Source organism: Chinchilla lanigera, unplaced genomic scaffold (genome assembly GCF_000276665.1).
Source record: "Chinchilla lanigera isolate Chin_1 unplaced genomic scaffold, ChiLan1.0 scaffold00127, whole genome shotgun sequence".
Taxonomy (NCBI): domain Eukaryota; kingdom Metazoa; phylum Chordata; class Mammalia; order Rodentia; family Chinchillidae; genus Chinchilla; species Chinchilla lanigera.
The window spans coordinates 1177385-1194926 of record NW_004955528.1 but is presented as its reverse complement, the minus strand read 5'-3'; the positions used below and the strand labels follow the sequence as shown (position 1 = coordinate 1194926).

The window sequence follows — 17542 nt, the reverse complement described above, 5'->3', positions numbered from 1 at the left end:
GGTAGAGGCAGGTCTGCCTTGTGACATTTCAGTAGGACTTTATGATAGTCGGGAAGATATATGGGGACCAGATGTGCCTAATGACCTCCCAGAAGGTGGGCACTTACCTGGTCCCTCAAAGGGCAAGAGTTTAGGTGGCACAGGGTCCTTAGCACTCAGTGGGATCAGGTAGAGGTCCTTGACATGCCTGTTGTTATTAGCTACGACCCCAAAGCGGCCGCGGCTGCTAAAATAGGAGTAGAGAGAAATGTAGGCGACCTCTTCCTCCTCTGTTGCTGGGTGAAAGCGAATCAGACAGAGCTCCTGCAAGACAGAGCACAGGGTAGAACCTTCATCTGGGCTGCCCCACTCCAAGCACCCATTAAAGGCTATGCCTAAATTTTAAATGCAGAGCCAGGCATGGTGGTGTACACCTGTAATTCCAGCACTCGGGAGGCTGAGGCAGGAGGATTGCTGCAAATTTGAGGTCAGCTTGGGCTACAAAGTGAACTTAAGGCCACCCTGAACTGCACAGCAAGACCCTATCTCAAAGAGACAAAGGAAAAAAAAATTTTTTTTTAAAAATGCAGATCCCCAGAGAGGAGGCTTTAGCAATTCTGACTGTGATTTTCTCAGTCCCCTGGTCCAGTGTGGAAAAACAAAGGCTCCAGCTTCAGATTGCCGGAATGAGAAATCACTTTCAGCACCAGAAGCTCATTTAAATTTCTTTCCCTCGGCCTCAGTCTCACAGGGCTCTGGAAGCAGTGAGGGGATCTGTGTGCAGGGGCAGTCAGCAGTGTGCTACTCACAGCAAGCTTTAACTGCACAACAGAGATCATGACAGATGAGCCTCCTCACCTGCAAAGGTGTCTGGGCATCTCATCAGAGGGCAGACCTAGGCAAGAGGATCATCCCTCCTGGGAGCCTGATGGAAACTACAGACGCTTCCCCTACTTCTCAGGGGAAAACCACACACTTGACACCCAGCCATGGCTCATTCTCAGGGTTCCAAGAAAACCAGAGCTGGCCCCAGTGGTCAGGGGAGCAGCTGACCCAGACCACCTACACACTCCCCCTTCTCCTGCAGCCATGAGACACAGTTCATGCCTTTCTTACTAACCCTAACTGCAACATTCTTACATTAAATGGCAACTCCTACAGCCTTACTCACCTGAAGATAAAGTATCTATAAATATAACAATCTATGTATGTAGCAAGTTTCAGGGTGATAAATCAGTGATAGTCCATCAAAATGACCGATTATACAAAGACAGATTGAAGTACTCTCTGCCACTGGGGTGGAGACCGTACTATAGCTGCAGATACCTTGGATACGGAAGACTTGAGCTTGCCGACATAATCCCACACTGTCTTCGGAGCAATCCTCCCACCGATGTGAATTGTATCCGGCAAGTCCTAAATAGCAAGTACTCAGAGTAAATGACCAGAGAAACTGTAGTATTTACAAAAGGAATAACATGGAAATTTTAAAGCATAAAACCAGCCAAATCTCAAGAAAATTACAACTAATTCAGGGAAATGCATGTAATTGTATTAAATGCTGACTGGTTAATTACCATGGAGGGTTAGGAGACTCCTGACCTAAAGGTGGTACAATAACTACCTGTGCCCAATGGGATCACATTCACAAACTACCGCTTCAAAGTTTTATGTTCTACTTTATGGACACACAGTAATAATTCAGGCATTAGCCAGGTGGACTGACCAGCTACTGCTGGCTAAGATCAAAACACCTAGTCACCTTAAATTCCTTTTGAAAAATAGAAGACTTGTGAAGATGTTACACATGCCAACCACTCTAAGATTATGTTACATACACCTGGGGATGCTTTGAGCATACTCACTAGGTAAAGCCTTCAAAACATAAACAGAATACCTGAATTCTCCTCCAAATTTCTGCCCCATCCACACTGCTTTACCTCCTGCCTCACCTCAGCTATCTCTTCTTCACGTTGAGAGGTGATGATATATCAGGACACACCTTGCTAAGTACCAGGTGTTTCACTGTTGTAGAGAAACTCCTAGGACACACACACACACACACACACAGAGGCACACAGGTACACCCTTGATTCTAACCTCACTGAGATAATCGAAACACCCAGAGACAGGGTACGCCTTAGTGACAAATTTGGCTACACTCTGCATGTTAATAAATCCTTTCCAAATGGTGTTGAGGCGAGACAAAAAGAGGGTTGTGTCTCCTTCTTGCGGGGATCGTGACTCTGAGACACTGTAAAACAAAACAAAACAAAACAAGGTTAATCTCTCTTTTTGTACAATAACAACTGCAAAGGAGTACAGACTTTTATATTTGGAAGCAACAGTGAGATAGCTTCCTGTAAGTTTGGTAGCTTACTTTTGTCAATAAACTATGTTCACTGTAACAAACTAGATATACATTTTGGACAAAGAAATAAGCAGAAGAGCTAACAAATCTAGATGATCATAAACTTAAAGTTTTCAAGATCTGTGCCTTACTAGGCATGGTAGTGAACACCTATAATTCCAGTATTTGAGAGGCTGAGACAGGAGGATAACTGTGAGTGCAAGATCACCCTGAATTATATAGCAAGACCTTGTCTCAAACAAACACAGAAGGTCTGTGCCTCCAAAATGGTATAGTATATTCCCAAGATGTTGCAGTTCAGTTTGAGGCCTCAGTCATTCGAAGTTCTTTCCTTAGGACCGAACTCGTAACTGTTCCCAGAAGCCCCTGCAGTTTCACGACAATCGCATGTGTTCTCCACAACCACTTTCTCGGTGGGACATTTGCAAGCAGCTAATCCGACAGCATTATTCAGTTCTCCCTCTGCTCACTGGCTGCTGCCCTGTAACTCGTCCCCACCAGATGCAGCAGCGTTCCCACATCAAAACAGGCTGCTATGCCGTGTGCAGCTATCTTCAGTGTTGAGTTTTGCTCTTCTTAAAGCCCTAAAATCCTTAAGATGCTGCTAAAACGTCCTGCACCATCTAAGGCTTTGTTAATACAGTCCTTTATTAAATTATACAAATAATTTCTATACATAATTTAATAAATAAATTAAAATAATTTCTATAAATAAATGATATAATTTAATAGCATATTAAATGGGAAACAGTATACTTGGGAAACAAAGCACATCTGAAGTATAAGAAGAGGCATTTTTCTGATCACAGCTGAAATAGGCAATCTTAAAACTAAGCCTTTGTAAGACTGGATTTTGGAGTAAATTTTGGGCTCATCTAATACTCATTTAATCCCTTCCTTTCCCTCCTTCATCTAAAAGAAACAATAGGATTCCGCCAAGTTCAGGCCCCATCTGAAGTACCCACCTGACACTTGTTGACGGTGGAACTGACATATATCTTGGGTCAGGGGACGAGGATGGCTTAGCAAGTATGGACTTCGGCAGTGTCACAGAGGGCAAGGCAGGCTTTAGCAGATCTGGTTTGGCTTCGACTGTGTGGGTGCTGTCCAGGTGGCTTGCAGCGGAGGCCGTGACGGTGCAGGACCCACCCATAGCAGTCCTGGGGTCACGGCCTGACACTGTGACTGTGGTCACCACCCCAACCCCACAGGAAGCTGGGCAGGGAGAAGAGCCTTCTGTCAGTGAGGATTCTGGATGGCTGTCCTCTGGAGGCCCAAGGAAATACTTCCTCTCTGTGTTTGGACCAGCAGCACTTTCCAGGTCTGGTTCTGAGACATTTTCGGGCAGAACCTCTGCAGAGCCTTCATCAGACAAGTGAGGAACTGGATCAGATGAAGAGCTCTCAGGCTTGGGTTTCAAGTCTTCCTTCTTAGCGGAAATTGCTAATTTTTGTTTTTTAGGAGCTGGTTCATCTTCTGATGGAACCTGACCTGAGGAATTTGAAGACAGAGTCAGTGAGAAACCCAGCACCTTCACAGCTTGCTGGTGAGTAGGCAGTGACTTCTTACAGGCATTGAAAGCACGGGATGAAGGAAGGGCAAATTCCAGAAAATCATTCCTGCCTTTTTGTCTTAACTTGGGATGAATGTGATTACTTTTAGGAGGATATATGATTTAAGAACCATCAAATTTTGTCTGATTTCCACAGTTTTATCCCAGGTTATGCTCACCTGTACAAATTTTACAGTTTAGATCAAAAAGATGAGCCCGGTGTTGACTTGTCGTGTCCTTCAACATGCTGCTGAATACATCGAGAAGAGGAGCTGTGCTCTTCTCAGGGGCAGTGCGTACTGATTCCTGCTGTTCCTAACAGTGAAAGGAAAAAAAAAAAAAAAAGACCATGTCATTTCCTTGCTAAATCACGTCCAAATAATGGCATAGGACATGGAGTCTCCCAAGATAAGAATCACTGGAAAGGAGAGAACACTTGTTGCAGGTGCTGGGAACCGTCACAGACACATGTCCACATATGTCCGTTTCCAGTGCTGTGCAGTGTTTTGCCTCGTAACTGCAGACCCTAGAAGCAGGAATGGGTTAATCTTATCCTTCCTGCAATCACTAAAATCCCCAGTGCTCACATCCGAATCTGACACAGGTGGAGAGTCTTCCATATCCGGAATGGTTTCTGGCTTCAGGGCAGCTTTCTTGCTTTCATTCGGCAGTTTACTTCTGGACTCAATTACCTAAAAGGAGAAAAATAAAAATGAAGCCTTAAGCCCGGAGTCCTAGGCACAAACCACATCTCCCCGCAGATTACTAACTTATGGAACAGCTGAGCTTCTCGGGACTCAAGCTACCATTTGCCATCCACACTCACAGATTTTGTTGGCCTCTCTTTCCATATGGAAAGCTCTTTAGACACGAGTTCTTCTGGCTTCATTCTCACAAGTTTTGCCAAAGAAATTTCTTCACGCAGAACTCGATGGAAGAGTCCCTATAAACAAATATTTTTCAATCAGTCATTGAAAAACTGGGTAAGCGCCTACAAACTTGCAGCAATGTGTTTAAGTGAAGCAGCTCGAGTCCTGTCACAGGGCAGTACGTGGTCACACCTGGGGAGGACCCCCCGAAGTTCCCCAGAAGCCTTTCAGGAGGAAGAGCCAGCCTGGCCCACCTGACTTCACAGCCATGCTACACAGACTGTGCTGAACACCCGACAGCCTCAGGAAACAAATCCAACTCAAGGTGGAAGACAAGTCAAAAAGGGTGTTACAAAGCAAACAGGGTATCTATCCCTTAGACCATGGCTTGCTAATCACGAGAGGTACAGCCAGAACACTTGATCCTGATCCTAAAACAGGCAAACAGCACTTGTGAATGTTCATTTGTGGACAAAGATGCACAGAAAGGTAGAAAAATTACATACACTACTGCAATCCAGATGTCATTTAGTATGAGTTCTGATACATGTAACAAGATTACAATACCTAGGAAAATGTCATGTGGTGGGGGTAGTACTAATAACCCTAATGGTTGATTCTAGGACTAATGGTTTGATAATCAGAAGGCGGAGGCCATGAAAAATCCAGCTATATTGATTCGCTATTCCTATTTTCATGCTATTCCACGTGACGCTTTTTTTTTTATCCCCTTTAAAGAACTTTGTCTTGAGAACATGGAGTCTATAGTAGAATTACACATTCTTTTGAGGGTCTGGATCATACTTGTTTAAATTATTAGTACAACTTTATGGAGAACTTGTTTAAGTTATGTTAATGTTAGTAGAACATTAACAGATTAAACTTGCATAAATTTCACTTTAGTAAGGGTTTTGTCACTTCCAAAAGATACATAAATAACACACAGGTAAGAGTTCAGCAGTGAAGGAAAGAACCTCAAAAGATAGCCTTGTTGGCAGGTGGCCGGATGGGCTGAGTCAGGTCAGTAGCTCATCCCTCCCAGCCTACAGACTAAGGTTGGCAACTGCAGGTATGGTTTGCATCACATTCTAAGAAAACCTCAGCTAACAAGGGTCAGCCTCAGCCTTAACTGCACAATGTGGTTTTAGAGCAACGTTTAGAGGCTCATCTAGTAAACTGGGTGGGTGGGACTTCAGGTAAAGAGGGAAGGAGCCATGAATGGGGAAAGTGTATCAGTGCCTCTAAATACTGTGTCCAGTGTATTATGTGATACTGCTGACTACAGACTGCATGTGTGTCATTCCACCAGGAACGATTTCATATATACATCAGTTTACACACCTGATTTTTAGGGTCCTTGAGGTTGAACATGATGCTGCGGTATTTACTCTTGTAGCGATTATCTGTGACTTGAAACAAGTTGAACATCTCCTTCTCAATGTGGAGGGCAATTTTTCCCACTTCATTTTCCGTCATGATTAAGTCATCACTGTCATTGACCCTGAACAGAATGAAAAAAACAGGAACCAAATAAACCACTTAGTATGTGTATATATTTCATTTTTTAAATAGTGGGACAATCCTGACATGACATTATAAATGGAAAACCCCCACTTCCACAGATTAAGACATGAAGTTGAACAGCCCACCTTTTCCATAAAATCTCTTTCAAGGAACGTCTTATATTTTGCCGTATTTGTGAATTTGGTTGTGACTGGGCAGAGCCTGTGGCCCCAAGGCGTCCTGTGGCTGGAACTGTTGTGGGAGCAGAAGTTGTCCCTGGCTTCCTCATGGATCCAACCAAAGCAGCAGAGCCCAGTGCCTTTTTGGAAGCGGCAGCCACAGCAATAGGCATTGGTCCTGCCTGCCTGGCAGCTGAGGTGCCTGATGGGGTAGGCAAGAGCCAGGGCCTCTTGGGCATGGGGCCCCTGATGCCCGAGGGTGACTTTTTAATGGCCGGTTTGGCTCCTGCCATGTTAGCGAAAGGAGGCGGCTTCTTTGGAACTAGAGTTCTGGACGAAGGTGGTCTCCCCACTGAGGAGCCTGGAAGGGCTATTTTCTTTGGACCTGTGGATGGCCCCACCGCTCTGTCCTCCACTCTCTTGTCGTCCTTCATGGCTGCAGAGCAGAACACAGGGACAGTGAGTGAGATGGGGCCAACACGTGAGAGCTGACACCTGACTTTAAAGCATAGTAAACATTAAGTTCAAACGTACTTGCTGGGCATCACTAAGATACATTTGGATTTAAGAATTTTAAAATCTTAAAATTCAGAAAAGGACAGTAACTAAGGGTAGGGAGAGGTATTTATGATAGTCACAGTGTAATTAATTTCAAAACGGATTACATTATCCCATTAGATATTTTATCTCAATTCATAAACTAATTATCAGGGGCTCTGTTTTATCACTAAGCTATGAAACTGAAGGACAAATCCCACATAACTAAGAATATTTTTAGAATATCACTTCCACAAGGAACTCAAGGTTAAATGTGAAGCTTCACATTTCAAAAATTTTGTCAGAAAGAGAAAATGGACAAAATTTCCTCCTAGGCACAAGCAACCTCAAGGGCTCAGGGGGCTGGTAACCTCCTGTCAGCAGCATGGAAGTCACATGTTACTCTGTTTTTGTGGACAAGCCAATCAGGGATATATTTTCGTACCACGAAGCAGATGCTGAGAACACAGTGAGGCTGTTCTACAGATGTCCACACACATAACTGGAGTTGAAATTTTCTCACTGTAATGAGGTGACAATTTGGTGTGTTAACTCAAATAAGAGTTGCCACCAAACCTCAAAGGAAAACAGTAAAAACTCTCCAAGTCAGGACAAAATTGGTTACATCAAAATCTCGTGTGGGAGCACTAGTCACGACAGGGGCCTAAGGAGGACACCAGTACTGCCTGTCTCGTCAGCATGCACACAGAAAATGCCTTTTCTAGGGTGATTTGTTTCCCCAGCACCCTGCAGCTCCAAGCCCATAAAATCTACATGGGGTCAATAGGTGCTACAGTCACGCCTGCAGTGTGACCAGGGATTAAAAATCAGTGACTACTCTCTGATCACCATGTCCAATGACCACTCCCCATATACCAGGGAGGGCTGAAAACTCCAAAGAGCTGATGTCCCACTAGCAAGGAAGGCCTGTTGCCACACACTGCTCCACAGTGGTTTTGAAACCAGGGGATGCAATGCAGCCTTGTCACAGACATGGTTGTGTCCACTGGGGCTGAGGCCACTAGCCTTTATCTAGCAGTCTGCAATGCTCCCAAGTGGCCAGTCCACCAAGTGTCAGTAAAAGACAAGGGCTGTCTCAGTTTCCTTTATAAGATGAATTAAATCTCTCAATTTTACAAAATGTACAATGGGACTAAGCGGATCCAGTTTAGGAGAGTTTCAGGGATCAAGACCATTTTAGGTTTTCATAGTCCCCAACCCTCACAGTGATGGTTGAGTAAAAATTCCTTGTCTTCACTTCACACAATAGCTTCTTGCCAAAGATCTCTGTCCCAGACCTGTGCCCAGCATGCTATGCCAGCCCCCATCCATTCACAGCCACATCTCTGGAGCTTCTTTCCTCTGAACAAAACAAAGAAAAGCCCAGATGGGCCTGTATTTGTACAGATAGTACACTACAAAGCAATGGGAATGTCTGACAAAGAGGAAACAGGCACAACATGGAATACAGAGAAACTACTTTTACTGTACCGGACACTTAGGTTTTATATTACAACATGCAACATGAGCATTCAACTCACAACTTCTTGACTTTACAGTGTTATCAGAATGTAACCTTCCTAAGTGACAGCACGTGGTGATTCTTCCTGTACAGCTGCTACACTCAGAAGTTGAATGTTTATTCCTAACACCAGCGGAGTGTACTCTTCTTGGGGGAGGGGGGGCAGGCCTGACCTTTCTGAGCATAGTGGGAAGGGTGGGCTACGAAACACCATCTGGAAGAGACTGAAGTGAGCAGGGGCACAATAAACCTACACTAGGTGTCACAGTGGTGTATCTCAGCACCAAGCCAGCCAACTTGGCAGTCACAAAAAGCATGAACCTGTCTCAATTAAAGGGGAGAACTAAAAGCTATACCATCATTGCCTTTTAGACACAGGAACTTTGTTGACAGAATTTCGATACTGTACTGTTAATTAAGACTAGCCTAAGGCACTTCAAGAATCTTCACAAAAACCCTACACACCTGTGTGCTATGATCTCAAACAAATCCTTAGCAAATGTTAACTTTTTCCTTGTTTCTGCTTACAAACACATGGGAGTTCGAAAAATGAACTCTGCTCTTGAAACTATAAGCTTTAGAATGAGATGTTGAAGATAAGATCCAACCCTCTATAATCTACCTGCCTATCGGCCCTAATTGGAGGAAAATGGAAATTAACAGTATTTCCAGCACGTGACTAAGGTCATAGATTACCCTGGAGTGGACATGTACCTGAACGGCATCCACTACACTGAGGGCATGGCTTCCTAACCAGGCTGCAGTTTTAAAGATCAGTGCATTCTGCCATCTTAAGGCCAACTTCTCTGAGTCCTTGCCTTGTACTTCCAGCAGTACACAAATTGGCAAAATAATCCTTACTCGTGGATGTCAAGAAATCTGCCTCAAGTTTACCTGCTGGTAGTATGTAAGACAAATCAAGCCCTCTTGTACGTTAGAGGTGTTTAAAATACATATACACAGCAAGTGCTCTACGGCTCTCACATCTCTCTGTCCCCAGGTGGACACCATACTGCTGTTACTAGGCTGGGTGAGCTGCTCCTAGAACTGCAATGACAATGAGACTCTTTTGGGTATGGCTTCAAAAGAATTCCCAAAGTTTTCATCCAAACTGTGTTGTTGCTGGCAAAAGAACCCAGGATCTTGTGCATCCTAGGCAAGCTCTCTGCTAGTGAGCCTTAATAGTCAGACTCCAACTACACTTTTTACCATATTATGTAAACTTTCAGAAGGGCAGGAAATGACTGATAAACCTGTGATCTCATTCAGAAAAACAGCAGCAAACCAGAGCATGAGATTGGTGTCTGAGCCACCTGGCCTGCTGTTGAGCTCTCTGCTGGTCAGCACTGGCCCTGTCCAGCTACCTCCATCGTGCACAGAGGAGCAATGCCCAGTTCCCACCCATGTTCCATCCTCCTACAGTGGAGCGATTATACCAGCAGAGCCTCCTTCAACTCATGTCCTTTGCTTTGCTTGTAGGGAGGAAAACTGCTGCTTCAGAAAGCACCACCAGTGGCCTAGGTCCCTGGCCCAGATGAAACTCATGCTGCCAGGTTTGGCCATTTGTTTGGGAACTCCATTATCTGAGGTTCAGCCCATCACAGCAGGTTGCTGTGCACAGGATCAGCATTGTGCTGTAGTGAGGTGTCACACCGGAAGGTTGACGGGGCGCTATGCCATCGCGAGTCATTGGGTGGCACTAGCGGGCCACAAAGGGAGAAGGTGGAGAAAACCTGGCCTCTCCTGAAGAATCATGCCAGTGTGTTCCTTTCTTCTGAAACCATTAATTGTCCAGATGGAAGCTGCAGTAGGACAAAGGGGCAGGGGCCCTGAAAAGGTGCACGAGACAAAGTCTACACAGCCCAAACTGCCCCGACACCCATGACTGGTGAGTGCTGTTCCCAAGGGGGTCTTCACAGGCCAACCAGTGAAACCCATTAGGCTCTGCATAGGACTTTCCATCCCATCAGGCACTGACGCCCTCATCTTCTTAATTCTTGCCATGGATTACTGATGCAAGAACGAACTGCCCATTCCCCGCAGACACCACGTAGCACTCTGTTCTCTTGGAGCCCGTGCACAACTTGGTTTTCCATTCTCAACTGTTTGTTCAGTGTTACGATCTTTCCCACTATGAAAAATGAAGGTGACAGAAAATGTTTTGCTTCTGTTCCTATTATAATTTTCAATGAATGGTACTTGGAAAAGGATAAACTAATCTGCTTTCACACTGTAGTAACATGAAACGTGGACCAGGTTACATGACAGACGCTCTTGGGTACATGGCCGTTCTGACTGCACTTTTTTGCAGACATCCACAGCCAGGTTGTTTTAGATCATGAAAAAGCTTTCCCAGGCAATTTATTTATTGTCTCCCAGTATTTTTGTGTTTTCAGTTTAATGAAGAGGTTTCTAACCCTACATAAGAACCTTGGATTTAAAAAACAAAAAACCCCTTTAGTAAAATACTTTCCTTTGTTCAAATATCACATGCATTATCCTGAATAGTAAAATAGCATGACTCAGGTTGGGCTGGCAACATATACACAACTGGTCAAGTTACACTTCAAAGTGAGCCACTCAAGTGGAGTGTGGTGAGGCCTTGTTCATGTTCACTGTCTGCCCAGCCGAGGGGCCATGTGCACTGGGCTGCCAAACCCAAGATTCACCAGGAAGTGATCAGCTGCTTCTCAGGGATCTTCAATCACCAGGCGATACACTACTGTGGCAATACTAAATTTTAAGAAACATCATTTCATTATGCCTGAATTGTTTATTTATTAACACAAATAGGAGAGCAGCATGTTGAAACAGTCCACTTACCCTCCCCAGAAGCCTCAGACCCAGTGGGTCAGATTCAAATGTGTAAAACCACAAAGCTGACACCTGATGTGGACCTTAGGTGAGGAATATGCTGCTGGTTACCTTAGGTTTTTCTTGACAAGCTCTTCCAGGGTTGTGGCAAAATAAAGTTGCCCCAACCTTCACTGAAATAATGTAGGAAACATTCTTACCAATCTTCTAAGTTTACTTTGCTAACTTTCAGAAACTAAGAATTTAACTACATGCATGTTGATGGTAACAGCAACAAAATTCTAAGTATTTTTACAAACTGATACAAATATACCTGAAAAGCTATCGAGGAACTATAGCAGGAATCTTCAGAGGGGATCCTTGCACTTGATGACATTTGCAATGTCATCCATTTTTCCATGAGTATTAATCTTCAGGAAGTAACAGAGCAGATCCACAGCTCCAAAAGGTTGCAGGAAGGTCACTGACAGGAGATTTCAAAGACCAACCCCACTGGAAACTCCCACCCCTCACCCACTCCCCAAGGAAGTAGAAGGACACAGAGGCTAAAGGATCTGGAGACCAGGGAAGCTGTAGGACAGACTGGAGGATAGTGCAGGATAGTGCGGAGAGGGTCCACGTGGTAAGTTCAAGTTTATAAAATGATCTAATTTTCTGAATAGGTTACTTTAACATTATAAAAGGTTACACATTTTACCAAAACGATGTCATGCTGACAACCAAGATGATTCCAGCTGTACTGATACGAAGTTTTCAAGCTAAATCATTTAACTTGTACAAATTGATTTTTCATACAAATAGGAGATTGGTTTAGATACAGTCTTAGTTCCTCTCACCCTCATTTTATTGCCAATGACATCTCTTGAAAAGATATGGCTGGTATTAAAAAAAAACACTTTTAGATTTCTAAGAACTCTTAGGTTCTAATACCCGCTAAGTATTTATTATATGGAATTGGTTTCCCTTATGATTTCAATGAAATGTGTGCTAGAACCCACACCCCAAGTAACCCAGCGGAAACCTGTGTTCTCTGCAATCCAGTTCCCCACACCACCAGGACCATCCGTGTGGTTATCAGCAATAAAATCTTTCTACCTCGGTGAGATGAACAAATGGCTGGGAACTGCATCTATAAGTGGTTTTGAGTCTCCTTTTTAATTCTCACATATATGTGAAATGTTTTCCCATCAAAATCTATGCAGATCCCAGTGTTTTATGTCAATTAATAACCTATTTAGGGAACCCAAAACACTAAATTGTGCCTATGAATATCAAAATTCCATTTATACATGGCATGGAACTGAAAATGTATTATAAAACATTTCCTTACAAGAAACAAAACGCTGTTGGTTTGCATAAACTCAGAAAATTGTACATAAATCCTAGAAAATGTTAATGAACGAATCACAGGCACAAGTGTGTGTGAATCGCATCACCTGGAGAACCGGAAGGCGCAGCAGAGCTTCCTGTAGGGTAGGTCCGCATACCTGCCTGTGTCTACCCTGACAGCACCAGGGACACGTGGGCAGGATGCAGCTGAGGCACCTCCAGGAGCAGTTGTGGCAGCTTGGCTCTGCCACATGGTTCTTCTCAGACACATGGAGCCGAAGGTGGATCAGCTCCCAAGAAAGTGGACTGAAGTATTCCCAGAGTCACCTTCCCTCTGAGCCTCACCACCCCACCTTGCCCTAGTTGAAGTGAGCTGGGAAGACAGGGTCAGGGGCTATGTGTGCTACCCATTCCATTCCACCCTATCCCCCAGAGTCCTGGGGATGTGCCCTGGTATCCCAAAGGTGAGGAAATGTCTGGGGCAAGAGAGGCAGAGACATGGTACTGCTACTTGGATTGCTTTACCAATCACTCTACCGACCTCCCAATCTTTGAGAAAATGGCACTTTTGGGAAAAGAGAAATTATCAGGAGCAACCAGCTCCAGGTATGTCCTTTATGTATGCTGTAGTCTGGATGTCCATCAATTTTAAATTTGAGATGTGTATGTGCCGGGAAGATTGTCCACTTGTTCATTTATCCCAAATACTTGCCCCTGGAGCCCATGAGCTCCACTGGAAGAGCCAGTGTGCAGAAGAGGTAGGAAAAGTCAAAGCCAACCCTCCCGCATCTATCTACAGAAACTGGCCTCCCCACTGATCCTGAGCTCAAGTCCCTCCCTTCCCCTGTGTACACAGGACACAGCACCTGACTGCAGAGCCCGTATCCCCAGCTTTATCACCAGTGTTCCCTCTCTCCAGCACTGAGGGTCTCCTCGACAGCCCTTGGAGTTTCAGGGATGGTTTTCCACTCTGACAGGGGTGAGTTGGACTGAAAACTATCACCCATGTATCTGGATGGTGGTTAAACACTTGGTGTTTCTTTCTTACATTATTATGTGCCTATCCTCAACTTAAAGCATTTAGCCCTCTACCCATTCACACATAGGTGCTGCTCATTTCTCAGTGTATTTGTTGGCTCTACAGATCTTAGAGCTGCTGTAATTTGATGAACATATGAGACACTTCATCTGCCAGCATGATATTTGCTCCTTAAGCCCTCTAAGGTGTATTAAGGTCCACCATGATACAGCAATTGGTTCATGCAACTTAGCTGTGATTCCATTTCCTGTCATGGGACTTTCAGGATCTCAAATTCTTAACCAAATGACATCTGGCACCTACCTCCATCACAGCCTTCTCCCCGTGTGACATGCTAAAGGTCCAAAGAAAGGAAAATACAGTACAGCTGTACTCTTCGAATTCAGGGTTATTTAATCTATTGGTGCTTTCAAAAAGGGACAAATTGAACTATAGGGAACATTAGTAAAAACAAATAAAAATTAGAATAAGATGATTCCTGTGGCTCCTAATAACAATGTCTATGATTTATCTTGGGAGTATGAGGCTGAGAAACAGATCCAGGTTGCATCGTCTAAGCTGGGGTTTCACACATGGACCCAAGTGTCTTCATTTCATTCACTTGAAACCAGGGGTGGGTTAGCAGTTTAAATACTCCAGAGCACAGCCAGGAAGCCACCACCCTTGTGACAGCAGCCCATCAATCTCCCTTGAGGACAATGGTCTCAGTGTCAACAATGCCATCTTCACTCACTGTGGAGTTTGCACAGCAACATATGGCCTCCAACATTTTAATGTCTACTTATGTGGGTGTGTAGTATGTGAACTAGATGCGAAGAAAATCTCTCCCTGTCAGGTCAGAGATTCTATGAACTTCTAAAAGTTGTACCAAAGCTACCAGATGCAAGAGTAATTTGCAGTGATGCCCACAGCACACCAAAGTAGTGGTGACTTTATGTGCAAAAATGGAATAATGTGGAAAAACTCAAGTTCTACACATGGCTGTGATTAGACTAGCTGGTATTTCAACAGTGCTGAGTTTGGAGATGGGGCTAAGTACAAAGATGTAATCTGATTTTCTGGAGATACTGTAAGTACTTACCAGAGCCTCATCTTGACTGAAGCTAGACATTAAAGGACTGCACCACCATGGTGAGCCACTTATCAGCAGGCTTGTTCAGTTTTGGAAAACACCGAGAAGAATGGCCACAGGCCAAGGATGGACAACCAGGCTCTGAAGGCATGCTGGACATGGGCACTTGCTTCCAGCTGATGGTGACCTGGTCTCCAACATCAACACTAAAACACAGCTGTGACTCCCCACCCTGTTTAGCTCCAGGTGGCTATCCAGAGAGGGTGAGAAGGGACCAGAGGGTCAAACCCTCGGGAATACCTACATTTACAGAACCGTGGTGGGGACAGTGCAGCAGTATTCTCTGGCTTCACTGCATTGTAGTTGTGGTCGCTGGCCCAGGAAGGTGTGCTGCTCTCACAGGCCGCCTCCTTCCCCACTGTGTCGCTCCTAGGAGGGGTCACCATCACTTTCTTCACAATGTTTTCTTTTCTCTCTGGAGCTTGTCTCTTGTGTATAGAGGAGATTTTAATCCCTACCTGGATAATTAGCGAAAACCTAATCATTACACAGGTCAGAAATGACACCTTTGCTTCCTTTCACAGAACAGTGAGTATCACAACGCTTTCCAGGTTGCCCTAAGACACCTCCTGACTGATCCAGGGATTGTACCCTGTAGTTGTTAGTGTATGCATCCCCCAAGAGCACGCAGGATTTTAACTATTTCAACTATTCAGGAGGAAATGGTCGTGAAATGACATTTTCTGTAACCTTGCTGGTGTATGAGTGCCAAGATACCACAAAATGTGAGGCAGAGAATCAAACCAACCACAGTGGAAAGGGCCTGTGTGCAAATGTGAGGATGTGCTGAGCACTACATGGGGAGGGAAAGGTATTTGCAAAGAAAAGGAGACAAATGACATATCTCGTTCGCAAGTCTGGAATGTGGATACTGGGACATGGTCCCAGCACTCTTGGCTATGCTGTCCCCTTTCTGTGGGCCCCAGCCACTGCTCTTAGACAGCTCTAGGATTCAAAATGACCATCCTTAAGAATCAAGCCATGTAAAGCCTAACAAGCAATTGACAATGAACTAAAGACTTATGGAACAGCATAACTGCATGTCCCAAACAAGATGAGTCACTGACGGTCATTTCCAGATGAGCCTCACAAGTAACTTCCCAATTAATGCAAGGCTTCTGGTTTCTGGACATTTCTGGTTTTCCCAAATCACACAGAGAAAAATGAGGAAATTTTGAGAACTACCTTATACGAAGCGCACCCCTACCAAAAACCTGTCCTACACAAACTACCCTGTGATTCAACTTTGCACATAAAAAACAGCTACAAGTGGCCAAACGTGGGTATGTATCCTATGTTTTATGCTGTCCAGGGCAGCCGGTTGCCTATGTTGCTTTGTGCACTCAAGTTAAGCCAGCTCCAGGCTAATAGCAGATGACCATTACAAGAAGTAAAGGCGATATGATCTGCATGACATTAACACCTGCTGTGCCCTAAGCTCCTTCAGTAAACAGAGAGAGGCACATGAAAAAGCACTCTAAGGTACTTTTTCCTTTAACGGTTTAATAGCAACCTTGGTCAGCTTACCTGCACACTACATTTTGGAAGACTGAGTTTTTCCGGCTTCATCTTGACCTTCTCCTTAGGCTTTGGTTTTTGTTCTTTACCTGAATTTAGATTTCTCATGGTAGCTGCAGCATGTTTGAGAATGCAGTCATTACTGCAGTACACTGATTCAGGCTGCGCCACACTGGAGCACCCAGGACCAATGCACCTCGAGGCGCCAGGAGTTTCTATGACCTGCAGAGGCAAATAAATCACTTTAAACAATGGATGTGCCAATGCCAACAGGAAAAGCACTTTTTCATGGTACTACTGGCAGTAATAAATGAAGGTTTTTTGTTTTCCCCAGGTGTAAGGAAATGAACTCTGAGCCACTCACTGAGCTGTATCTCAGCTTTCTGTACTTTTTTTTAGAGATAGGGTTCCCCAAAGATGCTTAATTGCCCCGACTGGGGACAAACTTGTGATCCTCCTACCTCAGGAAGAGTGCAGTTGCAAATGTCTATCAACATGCACAGTACCCAAGGCTAAAGTCTGCAGTGCCCAAGGCTAGTTTTCAGCTAAGAGATGATGACAGTAACACACAGAGTACGCTTAACATATTGTACTATGCAGGACATTAAGGCAGCCTGTTTCACATGCTCTGCACATTTCTTTCACTTCAGTATAGGCAACACTGAAGACACAGTGGGATTTCATACCCATCAGGTAATCAATAAATAATTTATTATCTCTATGCCACCAAATTGCAGCAGACATACATTAAGCAAGGTGATGGCTTCCAGGAGGGATGTGTTCCCAGCAGACCCAATGACAAGACCACAAGCCTAACTGCACCCTAACTGAAGTCTTGGGAGACCCTGAGCAGAAGGCTCAGTTCAGCTAGCCCAGGCTTTGACCCAAGGATACTGGGAGTCTCTAGACGTATGGCCTAATGCTGTGTGTGTGCTGATTTGTTACACAGCAATAGCAAACAAGGATACCAGTATATAATACTCCAGTATGTCTGAAGGTCTAGATTAAATACACCAGGCCCATCGCTCAAATATATGCAAGCAAAATAGCTAAACATTTAGCATAATCATCTTCCTCTAATGAAGTGAAGTTCTACCTAGAGTAACATACATGCTTATGTCAAACATTGGCAATACGGACATAAAATCGATGATTTCCCAGTTAAGTGTGGTATTACAAGCTGAACCCACATGTTCAT

The 17542-nt window shown here is 44.4% G+C and overlaps 1 protein-coding gene across 7 annotated transcripts in view; it reads right to left on the bottom strand.

Annotated features, from left to right (window-relative positions):
• Nucleotides 1-17542, bottom strand: part of Dido1 (death inducer-obliterator 1) — a 54166-nt gene that overhangs the window by 12420 nt on the left and 24204 nt on the right. For 6 of the 7 annotated variants that reach the window (XM_005410007.2, XM_013507449.1, XM_005410006.2 and 3 more), the window contains exons 5-15: nt 16354-16566; nt 15071-15284; nt 6421-6889; nt 6113-6272; nt 4729-4845; nt 4490-4594; nt 4082-4217; nt 3316-3841; nt 2080-2233; nt 1306-1395; nt 108-303 (exon numbers count right to left, since the gene is read on the bottom strand). In XM_005410007.2, the coding sequence (XP_005410064.1) occupies nt 108-303; nt 1306-1395; nt 2080-2233; nt 3316-3841; nt 4082-4217; nt 4490-4594; nt 4729-4845; nt 6113-6272; nt 6421-6889; nt 15071-15284; nt 16354-16566 (2380 nt within the window). Of the gene's footprint in view, nt 1-107; nt 304-1305; nt 1396-2079; nt 2234-3315; nt 3842-4081; nt 4218-4489; nt 4595-4728; nt 4846-6112; nt 6273-6420; nt 6890-8456; nt 10644-15070; nt 15285-16353; nt 16567-17542 lie in introns of those variants that run through there. The other variant, XM_005410011.2, reaches the window with a different exon arrangement.